The sequence below is a fragment of the Culex quinquefasciatus genome, chromosome 2 (assembly GCF_015732765.1).
Source record: "Culex quinquefasciatus strain JHB chromosome 2, VPISU_Cqui_1.0_pri_paternal, whole genome shotgun sequence".
Taxonomy (NCBI): Eukaryota; Metazoa; Arthropoda; class Insecta; order Diptera; family Culicidae; genus Culex; species Culex quinquefasciatus.
In genome coordinates this window covers 223,396,027-223,415,980 of record NC_051862.1, presented here as the reverse complement: position 1 = coordinate 223,415,980, position 19,954 = coordinate 223,396,027, and the positions used below count along the sequence as shown (strand labels likewise).

Here is a 19,954-nt window from a genome sequence, read left to right as displayed (position 1 = left end):
GTGATATTTTATCATTCGAAATAAAAACAATTGAACAAGTAATTTATTTTAACATTTATTGATTCGTTAAAATTGAGTGTTTTGTATACATTCCTAAAAATTACTACAGCACAATGTAAATAAAAATATCCTAATATATTATTACTGACAATTGGGCTATACTTACTATTTCTGCTGAGAGTATACGTTGCGTGTGTAGTCCTATTCTGGTTTCTTCTAAAAAAACTGTGTTTTTTTTTCATTTTTCTGTTTGTGATGCTTGTCTTGATTGTCTACCCTGCTCTAAATACCTACATCAAATATCATCAGACCATTTTGTTTTCCATTTTTTTTTCATGCAGTAAAAAATGTCCCTGGATAATTTGGTAAAAGGCACATACAGTAGTTGTTCGGTAACTGGGCGTTATTTAACTGGGCTGCTTTTTAACTGGGCGCTCGATAACTGGGCTGTAGCCCAGTTAAAAAGCAGACAAACGTCAAAAAACCAAAACAAACCGAAATGAACGAGGGGTTAATGGATGCCAAAAGCCTTTTCAACAAATAAAAAAAACTTTTTTCAAACATGCATTACATTTCAAGTCACAATTAAAGAAATATGAAAAGTAAGCATTGTAAATAAATTTGAGTATTTTTAATTTTTATTTTTCATCAGGAAAATATTATGCATCGGTGGTCCCCTCGTTATTTTTCGTTCAGCCCAGTTAGCGAGCAGCATTCGGTGACTGGGCTATGTTCTCAGCCCAGTTACCGAACAACTACTGTAATAGAATTCATCAATTTGACATGAACAGATAAGTAGTAAAGTTGCGTGTTTTAAGATACTCTTGTTAAGTTGTTTGATGGTTTTTTTTTTGTTTGTTACTATTTTGGTTGACGATTTTCACTAAAACATGAAACTCGAAGCAGTGTCAACTGGAATCTATGTTTTCTTTTTTTTCTTTTTATCAGATTATAAGATTCCAAAACTGTTGTCGAAGTGAATCACATTCTTGCTAAGTAAAAGGAGGGGAAAAGTACACTCTGTTCGTTTCGATCACTGAATGATGTTTTTTTTTGTGGGGGAATTAACAAGCTCTTTGTAAATACTACCTTCGATTTGCTTCACGTCGCGTTATACCCTTAACAAAATAAATTATTAAATGCTAAAGCAAATCAGATGCACTTACGACGCTCGCACGCGTTTTTTTCGAAATCTTCTACTATTTGAAATCACTCGCAGTCACATTCAGCTCATGTGCTCACGGTTTCTTGGCGATTCTCGCGTACAAAAAGATAAGTATCGATTCTAAGTTGGTCCATTGGTCCAGAGCTACCACAATTGTTGAGGCATTGAGATTTACTTGTTGTTTTGGTTTTGCTGATTCAACGGAACTCCCTCCTCAGTCTCACGGTTCTCGATGGCGCCCTTCTCCGGTGGGTTGTTCCACGGCTGCAGCTCGCCGGTGCCCATGATGAGGTAAGCGGACGAGCCGACAATGTAGATGACCGCCAGAATCCAGAACACGATCTGCCATTGGCCGTAGGTTTGCTGAAAGTGGGAAGGGGATGGAGTTTGAGGTTATGTTATGGAATCACGTGGCAGGGTCAAACTTACGTTATCGTTCGTGAGCACTCCGACCATGTACGCGGACACAAATCCACCGAACGAGGACAGCGTGTTGGCCATTCCGAAGATGGTTCCGGAGAAGTTTGGCGCGATATCGAGACCGTTGCCAAGGTATCCGGCGGTGACGGCACCGTTGAGGAACAGGGCCAGCGTGAAGATGCCCACAGCCCACGAGCGGTTCTCACCCATGTACACCTGCACGATCATCAGGAAGCCGGGCGTCATCACGGCGAACGCGGTGAAGATCTTGCGGGTAGCGGTGGTGGTCAGAGCGCCGGTTTTGCGCAGATGATCAGCAAGGTGCGACGAGAGGACAGCCATGGCGTACTTTCCAAAGTAGGGCAACGATGACAGCAGACCATTCTGAAAAGGGGAGATTGTTGGTTAAGCTTTGTTTTGGGACTATAAAGATCTCAAAGTCTACAAACCTCCTTGATGTTAAAGTTCAGGATGTACTTCATGTAGGTGGGCAGTTGGTTGACTACGGTGAAGAAACCAAACACCGAGGCACCGTGAGTCAGGATGATAGCCCAGACCGGAGGCGAGGTAATGATCGACTTCCAGGGCACGTACGTGGGCTTCTTAGCCTTGGAACCGGCACCGATGGCGGTTTCGATCTCGTTACGCTCTTCAGCCGTGATACGAGGGTGAGAAGCCGGGGTTTCAAAGACCACCAAGAACCAGGTGATCGACCACAGCAGGGCTAATCCTCCGGTGAAGTAGAACACGGACTGCCAGCCGATCGTAGCGATCAGATAGCCGCAGATTGGCATGGTAATGGCCGCACCCAGCGACGATGCCATCATGTTGGCAATAAACTTGGATCTGTCCATGGGCGGAATCCAGACTGCAGTCAGCGGGTGAATCGCTGGCCAGGACGCTCCCAGGAAGAATCCTAGAACGGCTCGCAATATAACAACCGCAATATAATTGGTGTAGGCAGCTATGGGAGTAAGCAAGGTTAGTACACTAGCGAACAGCATGCTGTATCCGAACACGCGCCGTCCTCCAATGATCTCCGCCAGACGACCTCCCGGAAGTTCCGTCAGCACGTAACCCCAGAAGAAGCTTCCCAGCATCAGGTTCTGCTGGTAGGCATCCCACTCGAATTTGTCCTCTTCAGCAATTACGCTTTCCTCGGTGGTCGAAGTCACCCCGGACAAAGCCAGGGCCGTTCCGTTGCCCAGATCGTCACCGCCGGCGCCCTCCGTAAGATTTTTCAACGTTTTGGCCATCACTACGATCGCAATGGTGAAGTTGACTCGCAGCGCATAGTTCAGCATGAAGCCGAATATGACCATGATGTTCAGCACTTGGCGACACGTTAGCCATCCTGAATGGGAGAGAAAAATTAAAATTGAGATTATACTAACACATTTTAAAAAGCAGTTCTATTACTAAAAAGATAAAAACTCAAGCTGGACTTAACCAATCCAGCTCATATTTGGACAGAAAATGCGTAAGAATATTTGCTACAAGATGTCAAGTAGATTTTCTAAAAAATTGTATCATTTTTGCGAAATTTCAATTTTACTGGAAAAACTTAAAATGTTAACCTTAGCCCTTAAGCTGCTGTTATTAAACTTCATTGAACATTCATACAAAGAAAAACAGATCAACTTGCCATCTTGAAACAATTTATTTTTCGAGAAAAAATATCGCACAATGCAAACAATAACAAACACGTTTTGTTAACCCTATTTTTTTTTATTTATTTTTTTTATACTTGACAAAAACATATTTGATTGGAACAACACTTTATTTGACAAGCTGAGGCATTGAAATCCAGACAAAATGGCATTCTCAAAAAGGCACTTGCGACAAGTTAGCATAGATAGAAAGATGGAAAGACATTTTTAAAGAGGAAGGCTAGTGTTGTGCAGTCATAAGGCATAGACACCTCCATTGCTAATTATATTCAATTTAAAAATGTAGTTTTAACGATGTCAACTCAATGTTCAATTCTCATAGTCAACTCTGACCGAGGCTCTGACACTATTGTCATGCCAATCTTCTTAATTGGTTCCAGAAATATCGAGTTGCATCCACCTTACATAAGCGTCCATTGTACTAATATCGCACGTAAGTATCGTTCACACATAAATTTCTCGCCCAAAGTTCATCTCCGTCGGCAGCATCCGCACACCCATTTTCTCAAATTCTTACGCTTTCGTGAGACTAAATTTAGCAACTTTGTGCCAAAGTTATGACCACCGGAACCACCGCCACGGGGGGACAATGGCGATTACCGATAAACGCATAAATGCCCAACGTAAATTATTTCATCAATTTTTTCTCGCTATTTGACAAATTTGATTTGTGCTTGAAATAGTTGGGAAACATCTCAAAATTGTTTGTACTCTTGTCAGTAGGACAGCTACGTTTTTACGACCAGCCGTTATTCCCACTTGGTTGACGTTGGCGATGACCTGGTGCCAGGTCTGCAACCCCCGAACCCCTCATCAACAGCAAAAGCAATGAATACATGTTGTGTAAATATAATCTTGGGATGCGCGCTAAAAACAGACAACCTTATCAGTCATCACGCTGTGAGGAAAATTTCGGCATTTTTTCAAACAAACGAAAAAAAAGCGGTTCCCCGGAAACGTTAAGGTCAAACACGCACACTTCAAAGCTCGAGAGATTGGAATGTCGCAACGCAACGGTGAAATTACACGGGCGCTGTTGGTCATTCATCAAAGCAGGCGCGTCACATGTGTAGCAGGCCAGGAGAAAACTATGTCACCGCACACTATAATAGAGGAGTTGCGTTGCACAAGGCAATCAAAGATGGCACATATTTTTTTCCTCTCTGCGTCGCATACTGCGACTACGACTAATGAAAGGGCAATTTAGTAGGAGGGAGCGAAAGAGAAAGAGAGAGAGAGAGAGTTTGTGTGGGGAAAATTGTGCCTTTCACAACGGCGGCAGAAGGCACGTCGTCCCTAATCAGGGCGTTTTGAGGACCTGTTGCATTCATTTGCATGCACCATCGAGCTACTAAGTAAGTCAATTGGTGCATATTGCTGTTGATTGAGGTCTAGTGGGTATTACTTTGCTAATAATTGGGGGTGCAAAACGTCAAATACGTTTGAGTAATAAATTTTAATAAACATTTTTTCTATACAAACTAATTTAAACTAATAGACTATGAACACGCCAAAATAACCAAGTAAAAATGTTGAAATCAGCAAACCAAAAATCTTTTAAATAAAAACAATTCAGTCATAGCCTACTATGTGTGACCGGGACTAACAATCAATAGCACATGGTAGATTGAACTTTGCCACGAAGTGTTTTGCTGTTATCATTTTCCACCAAAGTTTACAAATAAAAGCAAAGTACAATCTTCTCAGCTGTTTTCAAAACAAGCAATCATAACATTGAACTGAGCATCACACCCGGAAAGTACCCATGTTCATCGCTCCGAATAATAAGGCTGAACATCGTTTCAAAAACAAATGTTATGGTTGTGTCTAAAACAGTTTTGTCTACTGTTTTAGACAACCCATAAAAAAGATTAGCAACAAAAAAAGCAGATTAAGCTTATTGTGGACAATTGAAGCAATCTTGTAGATTTGTATCATTTCAATGGTGTCACAAAACAAGCAATATTTCAGAACTGAAATCAAGCAGTGACTTTTAACAATATTCATCACTTCAAAATCACTTGTTTTGTCGCTACAAACCTACGAAACAGCTCACTCAAATTGATTAAGCGGAAAACAAATTCCCAGTTAACGGCTCGCCGCAGGTCAATTAACATCGTGAGCTCTCCAATTGAGTTCTACTTTTTTTTGTCGCTGGGCACAGTCAATCCAAGCATGCCATTGATAGTTCCACTAGCTTGCTATGACGAAAATCGTTCTCGAAGTTATTTCATTAGCCGAAAACGAAACGAAACTATTGGCACTACGCCCCCCGGGGCATGGCCTTCCTCTAACGTGGGATTTCTGCTCCAGCGCCTCTGACGAGACAGGAGAAACCGGGACCGACGTTTTACTTCACCATCCGATAGAAGCTCAGTGGATAAGGCGGGAATCGAACCCGCGTCTCATAGCATCATCGGGATCGGCAGCCGAAGCCGCTACCCCTGCGCCACGAGACCCATTAGCCGTGAGCAATAAAACATGTGGGTCAAATTTGATAGTGCTGATATTTTGAGTCGTAAAAAAACGTAACATTTTTATATATATATTTTTTTTGCTTTTAGACTGTCCACAATTGCATATTTATCCATTTTTAAACTTCGGAATCAAGCATTTTTTTAATTATTGACAGATTTTTTTTTTTTTATTCAAAATCTAGAGAATAAAAGGCAAATTCCGTTTTTTTCTTAGAATCATAACCAACAAAAATTTGATCCAAAAAACTCAAAAATTACAAAATTTCACATGGGACAACTATGCATTTATTAACAATACAGTCAAAAATAGCCGCTACCAACGTTATCGGCCTCCAGCGGTGCGCGGTCAGCGCTTGCTGCGACCGCCGCGAAGAACGTTCTCGAAATTGATTTGATTGGATTCGTATAAAAATACATATGCGGGTCAATGAATGATTGAATGCGCCCCCACGCCATGACATACTGCGCGCACAAGGGCGTTTCGCGCTTTGCGACGTGCCTGCTGCGTTCTTTATCATTCGGTGACATTGAATTTCAATTGAGCTTCTTGCGGTGTGTCCAGCTCGTTTAAATTTATCTGTTTGATGAGAGACGAACTGCCACGGATGATGGGGGCTCGTCCCGAGTGTGTATCGTGACCCATGGGAGCATCGTACGATGTTCAGGGGGTTGATGATAAGAACCGTGGCAAAACGCAACTTTGGATCATAAGGTTATCAGCAAATGGTTTGTTTTATATAAAGTGAGTTGATCACTTGCGGTTGCAAAGTTCACCATAACTTTTCTATGACTTCAAATTTATTTCATTTAGAAAGAATTTTAAATTATTCCTCAAATCAACACGAGTTGCATAGCAACCTAGTGTCAATAACCAACCGAAGATGACATTGTAGCTGAAACAGACGTAATAACTCAGACCCTGTACAGCTAGTTGGAATCACGTGGCCTACTAGACGCCTACAAAACAAACTGCGTCCAACTTGTTTAGCATTGTGTTTACACGGAAACGTGTAGCACACGTCACCGAAGCAATCTGCGTTTTTCAACTATAAATTGAACTTTGAATATTGTTTGTTTCGTCGCGTTGATTGATTGCAAACAGCAAAATAATTCAATCAAGCCACATACGTCATCCAACGCGCACGCTGTGTACGCCCAGCCAAGCCCCCAGGAGAGGCCGTTCGTAAACGGCGAAGTTTTTTTTTCTCTCTCTCTAAACAACAACCCTTGAGTCACTTGAATCATGTAACTTCAAGTGGGTTGAACATATTTTTTTCTCTAATTCCAAGCACACAAGTCGCAGACTGCAATTGCAAGTACTCCCTAAAGTGCTCTGGGCAGACAATTGCACCACGGAATTCAAAGAGCAGGGATTTACCTCTGTAGTAAATGCGACTTTAATTATTTGTGCTGTCACTCGTGACGCGACCATAACAAAGTTGGCACTGTATCGGATGTACTACACAGATAACAGACGATAATTCATGTGCCATTCAATTGTCTCGGCGCGGCGATGGATCATAGCAGGCAGGAAGTTGTCATTGTCACCAGCGGCGGCGGCGGCATGGCGCACAACTCGTGGCATGCTGGGATGATAATTTGTAATGTGGACAATCTATAACCTAAATCAAACAGAGTGGCGGATTTACCACACTAGTGCTAATCACTTTGATAAGCGTTGGGCACGTGGCAAACGGATGCAATTTCACACATTTGGAGCTTTCAAGTTCGTCTAAAGATCAACCAGAATTCTTAATCTTGTTACAAGAAGTAATCAACTACATGATGCAATTTCACGCTGATGTGGCATCATTCTGTTAATCCTTTGAATACTGGTTCCAACTGGAATTCGGAATCAAAAACCATCCAGGTTATTAATAGCGACGGAAATTGAGTCGTTTTTTGCCTTATCGACGATCAAATCATCCAGCAGCACTTTCGTGAATGCAAATTTAGCCCATAACCAGTTACTCGTTCAGTGAACTGCATATAAATTCTAAAAAAAACACACATTCCGCACAAGATATCTGTGAATCGACGATATGCAAATGGTATGCAAAATCGCACCCCACCCCAACGCAAACCTGATTCGCAAAATATGCATCGTAATTCGCAGTCTGCAAATTAAAACAACCCCCCTTCAAGGTCAATTTAGCGTGTACTGTCTTATCATTTTGTTTCCCGACTGAACATTTCGTTCACTTTCACTTTCGTGGTGTTGCCAACGGTTTGCGATTGATCCGTGACGGGTTCCAAATCTCATAAATAAATATTTATTCTCACAACACAGAGAGTGCTTCCGAGATTATGGTGTCCACCGAAAAAAAAAATCTAGTTACCATGCCCAACCGGTTTATTTGGGCGTTCGTGGCCTGCTGCGCTACGCGCGTAAAAATTGACAAGTTGCCATTTTTTTTCTCTTAGATTATCGCGTTATCGCGGGCTAATCTCGGCCGATGAGTGTGCAACTCGGGTAAGGTGGGCCGGTCATGCTGACGTACGTTGCGAGGGAAAAACACTTATTTTTCGACTCTTCAATTTGGAGGATGGACCGTCGTTTGTTTTTCCTCGACGACGACGTCAAGTGGGTTTGATGGACAGATGGACATCAGTCGGAACTTTTTTTTACGTGGGAGTAAAGAGGGATGACTAGAATAGAGAGAAAAAATCTCTTGCTAAATGACGGTGGAAGTCTAGAAATACCGTGTTTATATTTGCAGAAGGCAGGGCAAATACGAAAGCAGAAAAAACGGGCGTTTGAAGGTAGGATTATTCAATTTTGAGGTTTTCTTTGTTCACCGTAAGTTCACTGCAAGTTGAAGGCTAGTCAATGGTCTGGGGACGTCTGCTGACGTCATGAAAGTGTAAATGCGGACTTCTATTCAATTTAAAAAAATATTTGGTAGTAGGGGAAATTCTCGTATCTTTGGTAGGTTAAGCACTCGCTCCTAACTCCATCCAATTTGCTGATTTTCACTATTTAAACAACTAATTTTGCAAAACTTTTGATAGAAACTTGCTTGCTCACTTCTTATTGAGCTATTTATCACTCGATTTCAGTTGAAAACGCTTTTAATTAGCTTTAATTTAATGTCAAAGTACTGACCTGCCAACATTAGAGGCAGGCTGGAATTAGATGCTGTGACATTAAGTATTTTCAAAAAAATAATTGCAGGTTTGAAAGATCTGAAATAGTAGGCCAACGCAATATTTTTTTCACAGCAGAAACCAAGCGTCCCCGTGCAATGCCAATTTGTTAAATTATTTACAATCAAGGATCCGTTATTGAGCTGTTACCATAGTCATTTAGAATTACAAGGCTTTCTTGGATGGCCTACTTCGATATTGCTTCACATGAATGTTGAGAATAGACCGATTCTATCAAGAAAAATCTGCACTGATGTGAATGATTTCATCGTAAAACTTCTAAAATCAAGATGTGTCATTTCAAAATAAGTGTTAATTATAATCAGATTACCATTGTTGAGATAATTGGCACTTTTGAGATGACTTCACGAACAGGATATATTTAGATCTTCGATCAGTTTGATTGTTAAAAATAATCGTGATTGAATTGAGGATGTATCTGATTTGCATTTTTAATTGAAGATTAAATTCAATTAGAAAAGTGAGGTTTTTAACTTCCACAAAATGAGGTATTTTCTAAATTTGCTTAGCCTATTTCGCCCTTACCTTTGGCACCTGTAGTCATTCTCTAGATCGATAAACAATCGCTTCACCTTCAGCTTCTCCGAGTTCGACACTTGTCTGGCTGTCTGCAGGAAGCCCAAACCCTGTTGTAATAGGAAAACAAACAAAACGAAAAATCGATTAGAGGTTGGTCGGTCGGTAAATAAAGGGCGTGTTGTGCCGTAATGTAAGCCCCCCTACGCAGTTACTCAGTTTACTCCTATCAAAAGTGATAAATTGAATGCCAAGGACATTTCGATAACGTGGACCTGTGATCAAGCTGGAAATTCGCAAACATTGACGTCGAATCGAAATATAAAAAGAAGCAAAGCTAATCCGTTTCCCACTTGTTAACGATCCAATTTCCTCTTCATCTCCTCCCATTTATCTTTTGCGCTGAAGATAATTGGCGGTAGGAACTCGGCAGGGTAGATCCTCCACTTGAACGTGAAGGCCACTTGCCCCACGCCAAACCCGTGTGGGGTCAATGGTCAACAACGGTCAATCTGTTTGGAGCTGGAGTTGGGGAGAAGACTCTTCACGCACAGTATAAAATAGATTTGTTTCAGTTTGTTTTAGGTGCTTTGAAGTGAGCAACAAGTTTTAGAGGATGCCGCACGTGGCTCTTCTTCAACACTTTGCGTGGCTGGGAATTGGGCCACGTGTTAGATGACAGGGCATGTTTTGAGAAGGCTAATTAGAAACACCTGTACGATGCGATGGTGCCACATTCAAGCTTATCTAATAAATTTAGACTTTTTTGAGCGGTGAGTCAAACGAGTATTAACATGATATTGTTAATTATATTGAATTATTTGATACTATATTTTTAACACAGTGCTAAATGATGACTACTTTACCTATTAGCGTTCAAACTGGAAATGATTTGAGCAGGTGAATCAATTTAATACATTTAGTGGTGACTTCATTTAAGACATCATCTTCTCAAAAATTTTTTTCATAAACTGTCACAATAACTGCTTCTGTTTCAAGGAATATAAAATCGCGAAAATAAATAACTTTATCAAAATTTGATTTAATGTAAGATTTTGAAAAATATTGAGCGTATTCCCGAAAAAGACACGCGGCAAACCAGCCTCGGAACGACGCGCCGCACTTTCGGCAAATGCGCGCTGTAAAATCCCATACTGCGCGTTTTGTTTTTTTATCTTCTTCTTCGAATCGCCCGGCGTCGTTGCCAGGTATGTTTTATATTGCAACAAAAGTGCAGAAAATCGCTGGCAACAATGTCTATGGCATATTCTGAAATGCCGCGCGGCGTGTACCTTTGAAAGAAACGGACAATATATTTGATAGATTTCTGCTAGACTGTCATTAATAGCGACAAAAGCAACAAAAAACCTTCAAAAAACCATCAAAATTCGGTTCCTAATCTCCACCCTCACGTTTTTGAGCGCACGAGTCCCTCACGCCCCCATTCGCCTACTGCAATCCACAGCGATGCAATTTTCACCACCGCCCCAACTCTCTGTTTGCCACGAGTAAAGTCAAACAAACGTGACGTGGTTGTACTTTTATACCACACACACCTTGCCGGTATGTTTGGCTCAATTCACGAGACCACGTTGGTGGCGGCGCCGACGATCCTACCGGCATTTATTGCCCACCCCCGTCCCTCTTGGACAAAGTCTGGAATTGTCTAGAAATTACGTGCTTGACGATGTGGAGACACTGAAATTCATTCGAAAATGTTCGTGAGTCATATTTTGGGGACGTTTGTTGATCGCGAAAAGTTGAACATTTTTCGTCCAGTTTGATCAACAATTGCGAGCTTACCCTATATCCACCCTCACGCCGTGCACGCCGAAAAATAATCGTTGAATTATTCATGAATTATTAGCACGTTTTTCGGCTGCGCATAGTAGGCTGCGAATGAATCATTTTTCGCGCGCGTATTTCCAACGGTCTCGTGATCCGCTGAGATCGCCACATTCCGGCTTTTTACGACTTCCCAAATCGAGATTTCAGCAGCTTAAGCTGACGCCGAAGAGGGGGCCCCCGAGGTGAAGAAAGCCGATAAAACGCATTTCCAAGAACACTGCGAGATCCGGATGATTGGGCAAAATCATGTTGAGGTTTGAAAGGTGAAGGTTACGGGCGAGTGATTCCCCGAAAACTGGTTCCGACCAGATTGCGTTGAGCGATTCTGCGGTAAGTGAGGTGAGGTCGGCAGCGCAGATTCGAATGGAATGGGAAGAGAAGAGTGGAAACCCTTCTTGGGTTGTGTTTGCGCGCCAATTTCCAAGAAAACGTCCTTTCAAGTTGAACCGGCGAAACCTTCTACCTGACCATGGCGGTGAGGTTGGCCGCGCTCTGGAAATGTAACCCCAAGGCAACGCTCAGGGAATCTGTACGCTGGTCGTCGATACACGAGATAATTAAAATACAAATTCCTTCTTTATGTATACATAAATACACTGAAATCCGGCGATGGTCGCTAAATATAGACCGGTACGATAAATCAAGTTTACGAGCAATCTCTTCTCTTTTTTTCTGGCGCGGTGCACCGGCGATCGCGAAGAAAGGTTGCCCCCTGTGGGGGGTTAAGCGGGACACAACAGATGACAGATAGATTTTTTTTTTAAGTCATGTGGCCTTCTTCACCTAAACAAAACATAAACTTCAAAAGAGCCCTCTTTACCCCACCTACCCCCATCAAAGCAATCCTTTATCATCACGGTGTGAGACACGGCGAGAAAAGTGGTTCAATAATGTAAAATGCCGCGCGCGAGAGTTCAGTCGAGGTCGAGACTCGAGATCTCGGGACGCGGACGGGACGCGCCGGGCTACTTGGACCAACGGCGTGTAAGGGTAGAGGTACTACTACATAAGGAGACCAAGGTGGAGGGATGCCAAGGTGTGAATGTTGGCCTGCAACTTGTTGCATGCAGGAATGCGGCTCTCTGCGAAGAAGCACGTGACTTGTTCTGGGGTTTTTGTTGGTTTCGGAGGCGGTGCGTGGGTATGAGATGGTTGAGAAGGGGGTTTTATTTGAGTTTGATTTTTTGGAGCAGTTTGTTTTATGATGTGAAATACTTAAACTTGCAGGTAAATTTACGAAAATTCCCATTAGCAGATATTACGAGTCGTAGTAAGCGTGTTTCAATTATACTTACAGCTTTACACTAAGAAAAATATTTGCATGATTCTAATCAAAACTAAGAATGAAATCACGTGAAAAAACAATTTATTTCCACGAGTTCACGTTTCGCGTGATATTTCAAAAGCAGGAAATCACGCTTAATCAACGAACATGTTTATCAACTAAGCATCAAAACAGAAAACAACAATAAAGCAACATCTTTTCCAGGATCAACTCACGTCTCAATTGACCAATTAATGTGAGGTTAAAAGCAGTTCCTCACACTTTTAATTACTTTGCCGAAGTTCCTTTTCTTGAAAATAATTTGCTGAAGATTTCTCTCGTCTTTAAAGCCAAGTAATTAAAATTCTTCGCACACCAGAGTCCAAAGATTGTGCATTTTACAACCGTCGTTACCGCGCACCAACCTCGAACCTTGATCGTGAAAATTCCCGGTCCCGGGGTGGGTTAGGTCAGTGTTCCCCCGGCTTCCTCAGCTGGTTTTCTCTTTTTATGTGCATTCATATATGCAACCTCGTGGAAGGAACAGATGTCGATCATCAATTGAGCTCGACTACTGTACTCCAGCTGGCCAGCCGTTGAAAACGTGTTGCGAAATAGATGAAAGAATGAAAGGTAAAGGTGTGGTACAGCACTCTTTCTACTTTCTAGGAAACCGGGCCTGCCGGTACTCGATTACCACATCGAGAAGATTAAAGGTCCCGTTTCCAGACACTTTTGTACATAACTTTGCGCCTTTTTAGCATTTTCTCTGTTCGTTTTTATTTTCTTCTAAGACAGCTGCACCAAACGCTCACACCTTTGCAGGATAATTTGGCACAAGGTCAAAAAGCTTCTTGAAAATCGAACTGATGCGTCACCGTTGACTGCACTTTTCGGCCGGGGGAGAAACCCACGTTTTACTCATGCATACATAACGCGCTTAAGCCACTTGAATCAATTCAGCTTAAGCGCCTAACCACCATTCAGAAACAGACCGACCGCACATGTGGCTTCCACGAAGAACGAAACGACGGTTTGAACCCCCTCACACGTAAGAACGCGCAACCAAAACTCTGCACCAACAGCAACGTACGTATTAACATTTCTATAAATATTTAAACGCACTTATACTCGCGTCGCGTGTGCAGTTCCGAATCAGAACATACTTAAAAAGCAGTTAAAACACATGACAATGCCCACGTTGTGTGCCGTTGCCTCCAGACTGAACACAGTCTTCGTTGTTTTCCGATAATTCAAGTGGCCCCAAAAAGTACTTTACTCACTCTTTAAAAAAAAAATCACTCTCACAGAGTTATCAACACTTTTTTTCTATGTCTTCCTTCCACTCACAGTTGCTTAATTTTTCTTAGATTCTCTCCGAAAATCCCGGCAGCCTTTCACAATTTCACGTCCACACTGGTTGGCGGCGAGTAGCGAACTGAGCTGAGCTAAAAAGTTAATTCACAAACCAGCCAACGTCGACGTCGATGCTCTCTCGACTTCCACACTCCGTCGTTTCCTCCGTGCCCGGCACCAAACCCAACCCTCCGATCCGTCCGGCACGAGGGAGAGTATTTATACATGGTTGTTTGTTTCTTATTTCCTTCGATTCTTCGGCAAAGATGCTTATTCGTGGTGGCATTTTTTTTTTGTTTTTCGAAAAGATTTGAGAGCTGACCTTCTCAAATTGAGTTCTTACTGAATTTTATTACAATTGTAACGTTTTAAATAAATAGAAGATACATAACAAAACTTCTTCAATAAGGTCAAAACAAGTACCGAACTAATTAAAAATAAACAAGACATTTAACAAGACAGCATGATTTGTAAGACAGCTCAGTAATATTAACTTGACAATTAGCGTACGGTTAGAACTCGTTTCAACCGACAAGATCCACTTATTGTTAACTCACTTAATCATTGAACCATTCTCCGTCCGGCCATTCGTTCATTCACGATTAACTGTCGGGTTCTGATTCGATAGCACAGTTAAAATAATTTTGTTCAAAAAATCTAAATGCCTTCACATATTTTATTTATGGTTTGAAACGAATTTAATTCCGATTTGAAAAAAATTAACAAAAAAGGAACAAACCAAAAAACTTTTTCTCACAGTGCCACCCCATCCCAGCACCCATTGCTCAAAAAAATAACTTCTTGACGTCGTCGCTTGGGTGCGTGTTTTCCTCCCAGCGACGACGACGACGACGCGATCAATCTGCTTGCGTGGATTTTCCGCCAAACGCGGAGAGCGCAAGAGAGAGCCAAAAATGAGAGAGTTCGCGCAGCATACTGCGATGCCATGTGCGCAGTTTGGCGTTGCTTACGTAGATAGTGCGGCGTAAAGCGCGCGCAATTTTGGAGGATAATTTAGCAAATTAATTTGTAAATAAAATTAACTTATTTTGAAACCGTGATTAAAGAATTGTTTGAGTTTTAAATGATTACTTTTTAAAGATTTTACTTATCGGATTATCGGTAAATAATTTTGAAAATCGGTTAATTAAAATAAAATGAACATTGTGAATTCAAATATTTTTAGAACCGCTCTAAAAACAATTAATATTCAAACCACCGTCAAGACACTTTGTTTCTGTAATCGTTTGAGTAAACTTCTGCTTGATTCTCTCACATCCATTCCAGAAGCAATAAACCCATATCCCGGAGTTGTACACGATCGTTTATACAAACACTTTGACGAAAAAGTGGCCATAACCCTTAACGCCCGTTCGGCTTGAGCAGTTGAAAAAACTGCGTTTCTAAGTGCTTGGGAGCAGTTCTCTAGCTATTCGCAATTACATGGAATTTTCATTGTTGTTTTTTTTTCCTGAAGCAATTTCGGTCCTGAAAAAGAAATCTGTTGATACTTTCTCTTCCTTCATTTTTTTTACCTGGCTTGATCACATTTTTGTGTACTTATTCATCTCTTTTTTTTGTGGCATTTTTCTAATAAAAAATATCAATGAAAAATCGATTTGCGAAAACGTAGAGAATTTGTTCTTCTGTCAAAGTTTTTGTTGACGTATCATCGCGGATGTTAATCGACTGATGGCCTATCTACAATCACTTAGCTTAGAACATCTAAGTAAAGTAGTTACTTAGGAAAGTCTGCAACTTACGTTCGTCATCCACAATCAACTTAGAAAACTTGCTGGGCTGATATACGTTGCTATGCAGTTGTTTGTTTACCTTTGATATGGAAACGTCAACTTACCGTAGATTTTGAAATTTTCCAAACCAAACGTCAGTTTCTAATTTGATTACTTTTCCATTGTAGAAACTCAGATTCATTTCCATTGATTCAAATTCCTAAGCTAAGTGAAATTTTCTAAGCTAAGTGATTGTAGATAGGCCATGAGCCGGCAGCGCTCTGGAGTACAGGCGACCATGACTTAACCGAAACCAAGACGAATCACCAAGATGAGGGAGGGTGAAATTTCCGTTTTTTTTTTTTTCTTTTTACTCCAAGCCAAAATCTTCCACCAATTGGTGTTAATTGCGGAACCATTCGACTCAGCCCACCCAAAAGCACGTGATTCGACCAACTTTTGCGCGCGCTAAATAGTTCCCGCTTGAATCACTTAACCCTCTAACGCCCAGAGCTGTTTGCTTATCGTAAAAATAGTAAATGGCTTAATTTTGGTACAATAATGCAGGAAATACTTTACTTTGACCCACAAACATCGAATTGGGGCAAAAAAGTAGAATTTGAAGTGGTGCACCAGAGCACCATCAGGAAGATGAGCAACTTTTTTTTAAACCACAAAATCTCGTTTTCTTCAAATCTATTGTTTGAAAACGCTTCGAAATGTGTTAAAAACTACTTATTCTTTGCTGTAAGACCATATTTCTGAAGTATTAACTACAAATTCTAAAATCTCTGCATTTTCAGGTTTCTTTGATTGGCTCATTCAAAACCCACAAACAACCATTTTCATGAAAAATGAGGAAAATAATAAAACTATCGGTCTAATAACAATGTTTTGTCTTGTTTATAAATAGTCAAAACGTTTATAAACTTTTGTTTTGATAAAAATTAGCTTTTTCTGTAATTTAGAAAAAAGTGCTCCTGAATATTTAGTTGCTCATATGCCTAGGTGGTGCTCTGGTGCACCAAATGAAAAAGGTTGAAAAACACTTAAAACCGGTCCAAACTCACAATGTTATTCACAGGGGTTCTTGTCCAAGGTTCAAATGATAGCAAAACATTTTTTGTTTCATAAAATTTTGTGTTTGGTAATTTTTACGGGCTTTCGAAAACATGTCTTATTTATTTCCCTAAAATTGGCCCATTTTTGTTTACATTTCACACTGTAACTTTGCTTGTGCTTAACCAAATTTGATGAAATTTGGGGAGATGTTAGTATACATTCTACATGAACACCTGCAACTTAAAGCATCATGAAAAGTTGTGTCAGTTCCGAGATATTTGAGTTCAAAGTTTTGGTGCTCTGGAGTAACCATGGGCGGGAGAGGGTTAAATTCAAGTTGTTGTTTGTCAACGCCTGCTGCGTCTGCCGCCGTTGAAACTTATCTTATCAAACACACGCACATGGTCGTCGTCTCGATTTCGCGACAGGCGTCAAACTTTTCCCGATTTCGCGCCCAATCAGCAAAAAACGTGAAATAATCAATCAAATTTCCTTATCTTACGCTTTGTCGTGCCTGATGGGGACAGTTTAGTCACGAGGGAGTGACTGTTTTTTTTTTGAACCCGCAGGAAACGTGGTTTTGATCGAGTGCGCCCGGATTATTGATAACGTGCTAGAATTTTCCTTTAAAAAACAATGGCTTAATAATGGAGATTGATGAATGTGGTGTGAAGTTGAATTTGACCCGCGTGCGTAGGCAGTTGATTTTGCCTTTTACGCGATTGTGGTTGGTGTTTGTGGGGACCAAGCCTCCCGCGCAGCCAACTGTATTTATCGTATTTTTAACTACATAACGCACAAATACGAAGAAAAGAAAACAAACACACCCACATTTGCGAAAACGTGCACGCAAACTCGTCTTGTGAAAATAATCGTTGATTATTTTTCATTCTTAAGTGCGAAACGTTAGTCATGAAGATGAATGAAAAAGAGAAAACAATCATCGGAACACGCAATTTTTGATACCACGGTATCTTTACCTGATAGTAGCAAAGGCCATGAATCGAAAGTGATTTTGCAAAAAGATAATTATTCTAGGGAAGGAAGGTAAATTATTTTCTTATCAGTTAGTTATCGAATCACCGTTTTTAATACATTTTTAGGCTGGTACACATTGTTAAGGCTGTTGTCCCTCTACTCTGGTAAATAAATACAAAAAAAAGCAAATAAATACAAAATGGTCGAAGAGGGGCCAAAAAAAATAAATTTTAGTCTTATTATCAGTCTTATAAAGTCAAAAAAAAAGTTCTCAACGAAATCCGTCTTTTCTCTTTAATTTAAATTTTTGTATTTTTTAATCCGGCTGAAAAAAAATTATGCACGGTAAAAATTTTTTGCTGATTTTTAATTTCACTTTTTGTCACTAAAACTTGATTTGCAAAAAGACACTATTTTTATTTTTTTTATTTTTTGATATGTTTTAGAGGACATAAATGCCAATTTTTCAGAAATTTCCAGAATGGGCAAAAAATCTTTGACCAAGTTATGATTTTTTGAATCAATACAATTTTTTTCAAAAAATCGAAATATTGGTCGCAATTTTTTTTCAATTTTATTTTTCGATGTAAAATTGTAAAGTGAAATTTTGATAAAGTGCACCGTTTTCCATATATCCATACCTACAACTCTGCCGAAGACACTAAATCGATCAAAAAATTCCTTCAAAAGATACAGATTTTTGAATTTTCACATATCATTTTTGTATGGACAGCACCAAATTTGTATGGAAAATTATAAAGCATAAGCATAAGTATAGGTGCCCACCCGCAGTTGCTACTCCGTTATTGACCAGGACCTTCAGAAGTTACATCCACGAGCCGTGGAAGATGAGTGGGTGCTATCTTTCCTCGCTTCGCAACTTCTTAAAGGCCCCTATCATGCTGATCAATACCGGCGCCGGCCACGACCAGTGGTAGGGTCACGGAGAAGTGGATGGGAATGTTAGTCCGATACTTGAGTGATAGAGATCGCCCAATCGACTGCTTCTCCGACAAAGTATCACATGAGTTTTGAGGGGGTTGGTAGATGGGTATGAGGTCAGGATTCACGAGTGGTATTGTGGTTTCGGAAATAAATCGAATTTTTGCGGCGACTTCTCGGACACTACGCTTCGCAAACTTATGAACTTCATTTCTGAGTGTAACGATATGTTGTGCTGAAACGTCACTGACAACATTTTGTCGCTCTGGCACCAAATCGAAACGAGCGATTTCAACTCTCGCCGCACTTTTTATCTCCGCATTTTTTTGCAAAATAAATAGCATCAGTGCTTGCGTGTTGCCGTCGGATGTTTTGGATGATAATGATGGGCATTTGTGTAGATAAAAATAGTACATATTTTATTTGTTTTTTTTTATTAAATAAACAAAAAAAAAATGTTTCATCCCTCGACAAAAAATTTCGCCAATCAAAACAACATGGAGGAATCATAACAAACTTGGCTACACTCTGATCGGGTAATACCAAATAAAGCTTGACAGAAAAAGGCGGAGAGAAAAAGTGCGGCGAGAGTGGAAATCGCTCGATTCGGTTTAGTGCCAGAGCGACAATAGTGATGTGACCATGAGCATATTGTTTATCGGTTGAAAATTTTAAATCTTAGGCAGCCGGCTGCGGAAAGATAGATAATTGATTATTGAAAACGTTTTTTTTTTATCGAACGTGTGCCAGCCGAGCAGTAGTGCTATGGGCTGTACTTATCAGTATATTTTTACTGTTTTTACAATTTAGATAACGCGAGCAAATTTCAAAAATAGTAAATAAATGACGCTTTACTCTTCATAAAATCGATAGTTTGATGAGTTAATACTAAAACTGCCCGTTGGAATGAATTTTTACGATCATTTACGACGAAAATTATCGCTAAAAAACAGGACTGCGCGTCCCCAGAAGCACTGCACTTATGAAAGCATTATTCAATTATTATGACCAATCACCCCGTGCACACAAACAGCGACACAAAAGAGACGAAAATTATCGCGAAAAAACAGGACTGCGCGTCCCCAGAAGCACTGCACTTATCAATTTGTATGGCAAATTATATGGACAAACTAATGATGCAAAATGGCTTTTTTGGGCATACCGGAAGCACCAAAAAAGTTTCAGCCGGATTAAAAAATACAGAAAAAAATCGAATGACAGAAATCTCAGAGAATTGCTCATTTTCTAAATTTTGAAAACAAAATGCTTTCATGGGTGTACCCCATTTGGCATAATGGACATTTGGCATAACGGGTTTTCAAGATGGACGTTTGGCATAATGGACGTTTGGCATA

The 19,954-nt window shown here is 40.5% G+C and overlaps 1 protein-coding gene across 2 annotated transcripts; it reads right to left on the bottom strand.

Moving 5' to 3' along the window:
- Nucleotides 1–843: 843 nt before the first annotated feature.
- On the bottom strand, nucleotides 844–13,983 carry LOC6033625 (sialin). 2 transcript variants are annotated; one of them, XM_038253943.1, is made up of 5 exons: nucleotides 13,879–13,983; nucleotides 9,426–9,526; nucleotides 2,035–2,939; nucleotides 1,595–1,969; nucleotides 844–1,528 (listed from the first exon to the last, which is right to left on the bottom strand). In XM_038253943.1, the coding sequence occupies exons 2-5, from the start codon at nucleotides 9,442–9,444 to the stop codon at nucleotides 1,337–1,339; spliced, it is 1,491 nt and encodes a 496-aa protein (XP_038109871.1). In that variant the 5' UTR covers nucleotides 9,445–9,526; nucleotides 13,879–13,983; the 3' UTR covers nucleotides 844–1,336. The 2 variants fall into 2 exon arrangements, with proteins under 2 accessions (XP_038109871.1, XP_038109870.1); XM_038253942.1 differs by having other exon boundaries at nucleotides 13,812–13,982.
- Between the last annotated feature and the right edge of the window lie 5,971 nt (nucleotides 13,984–19,954).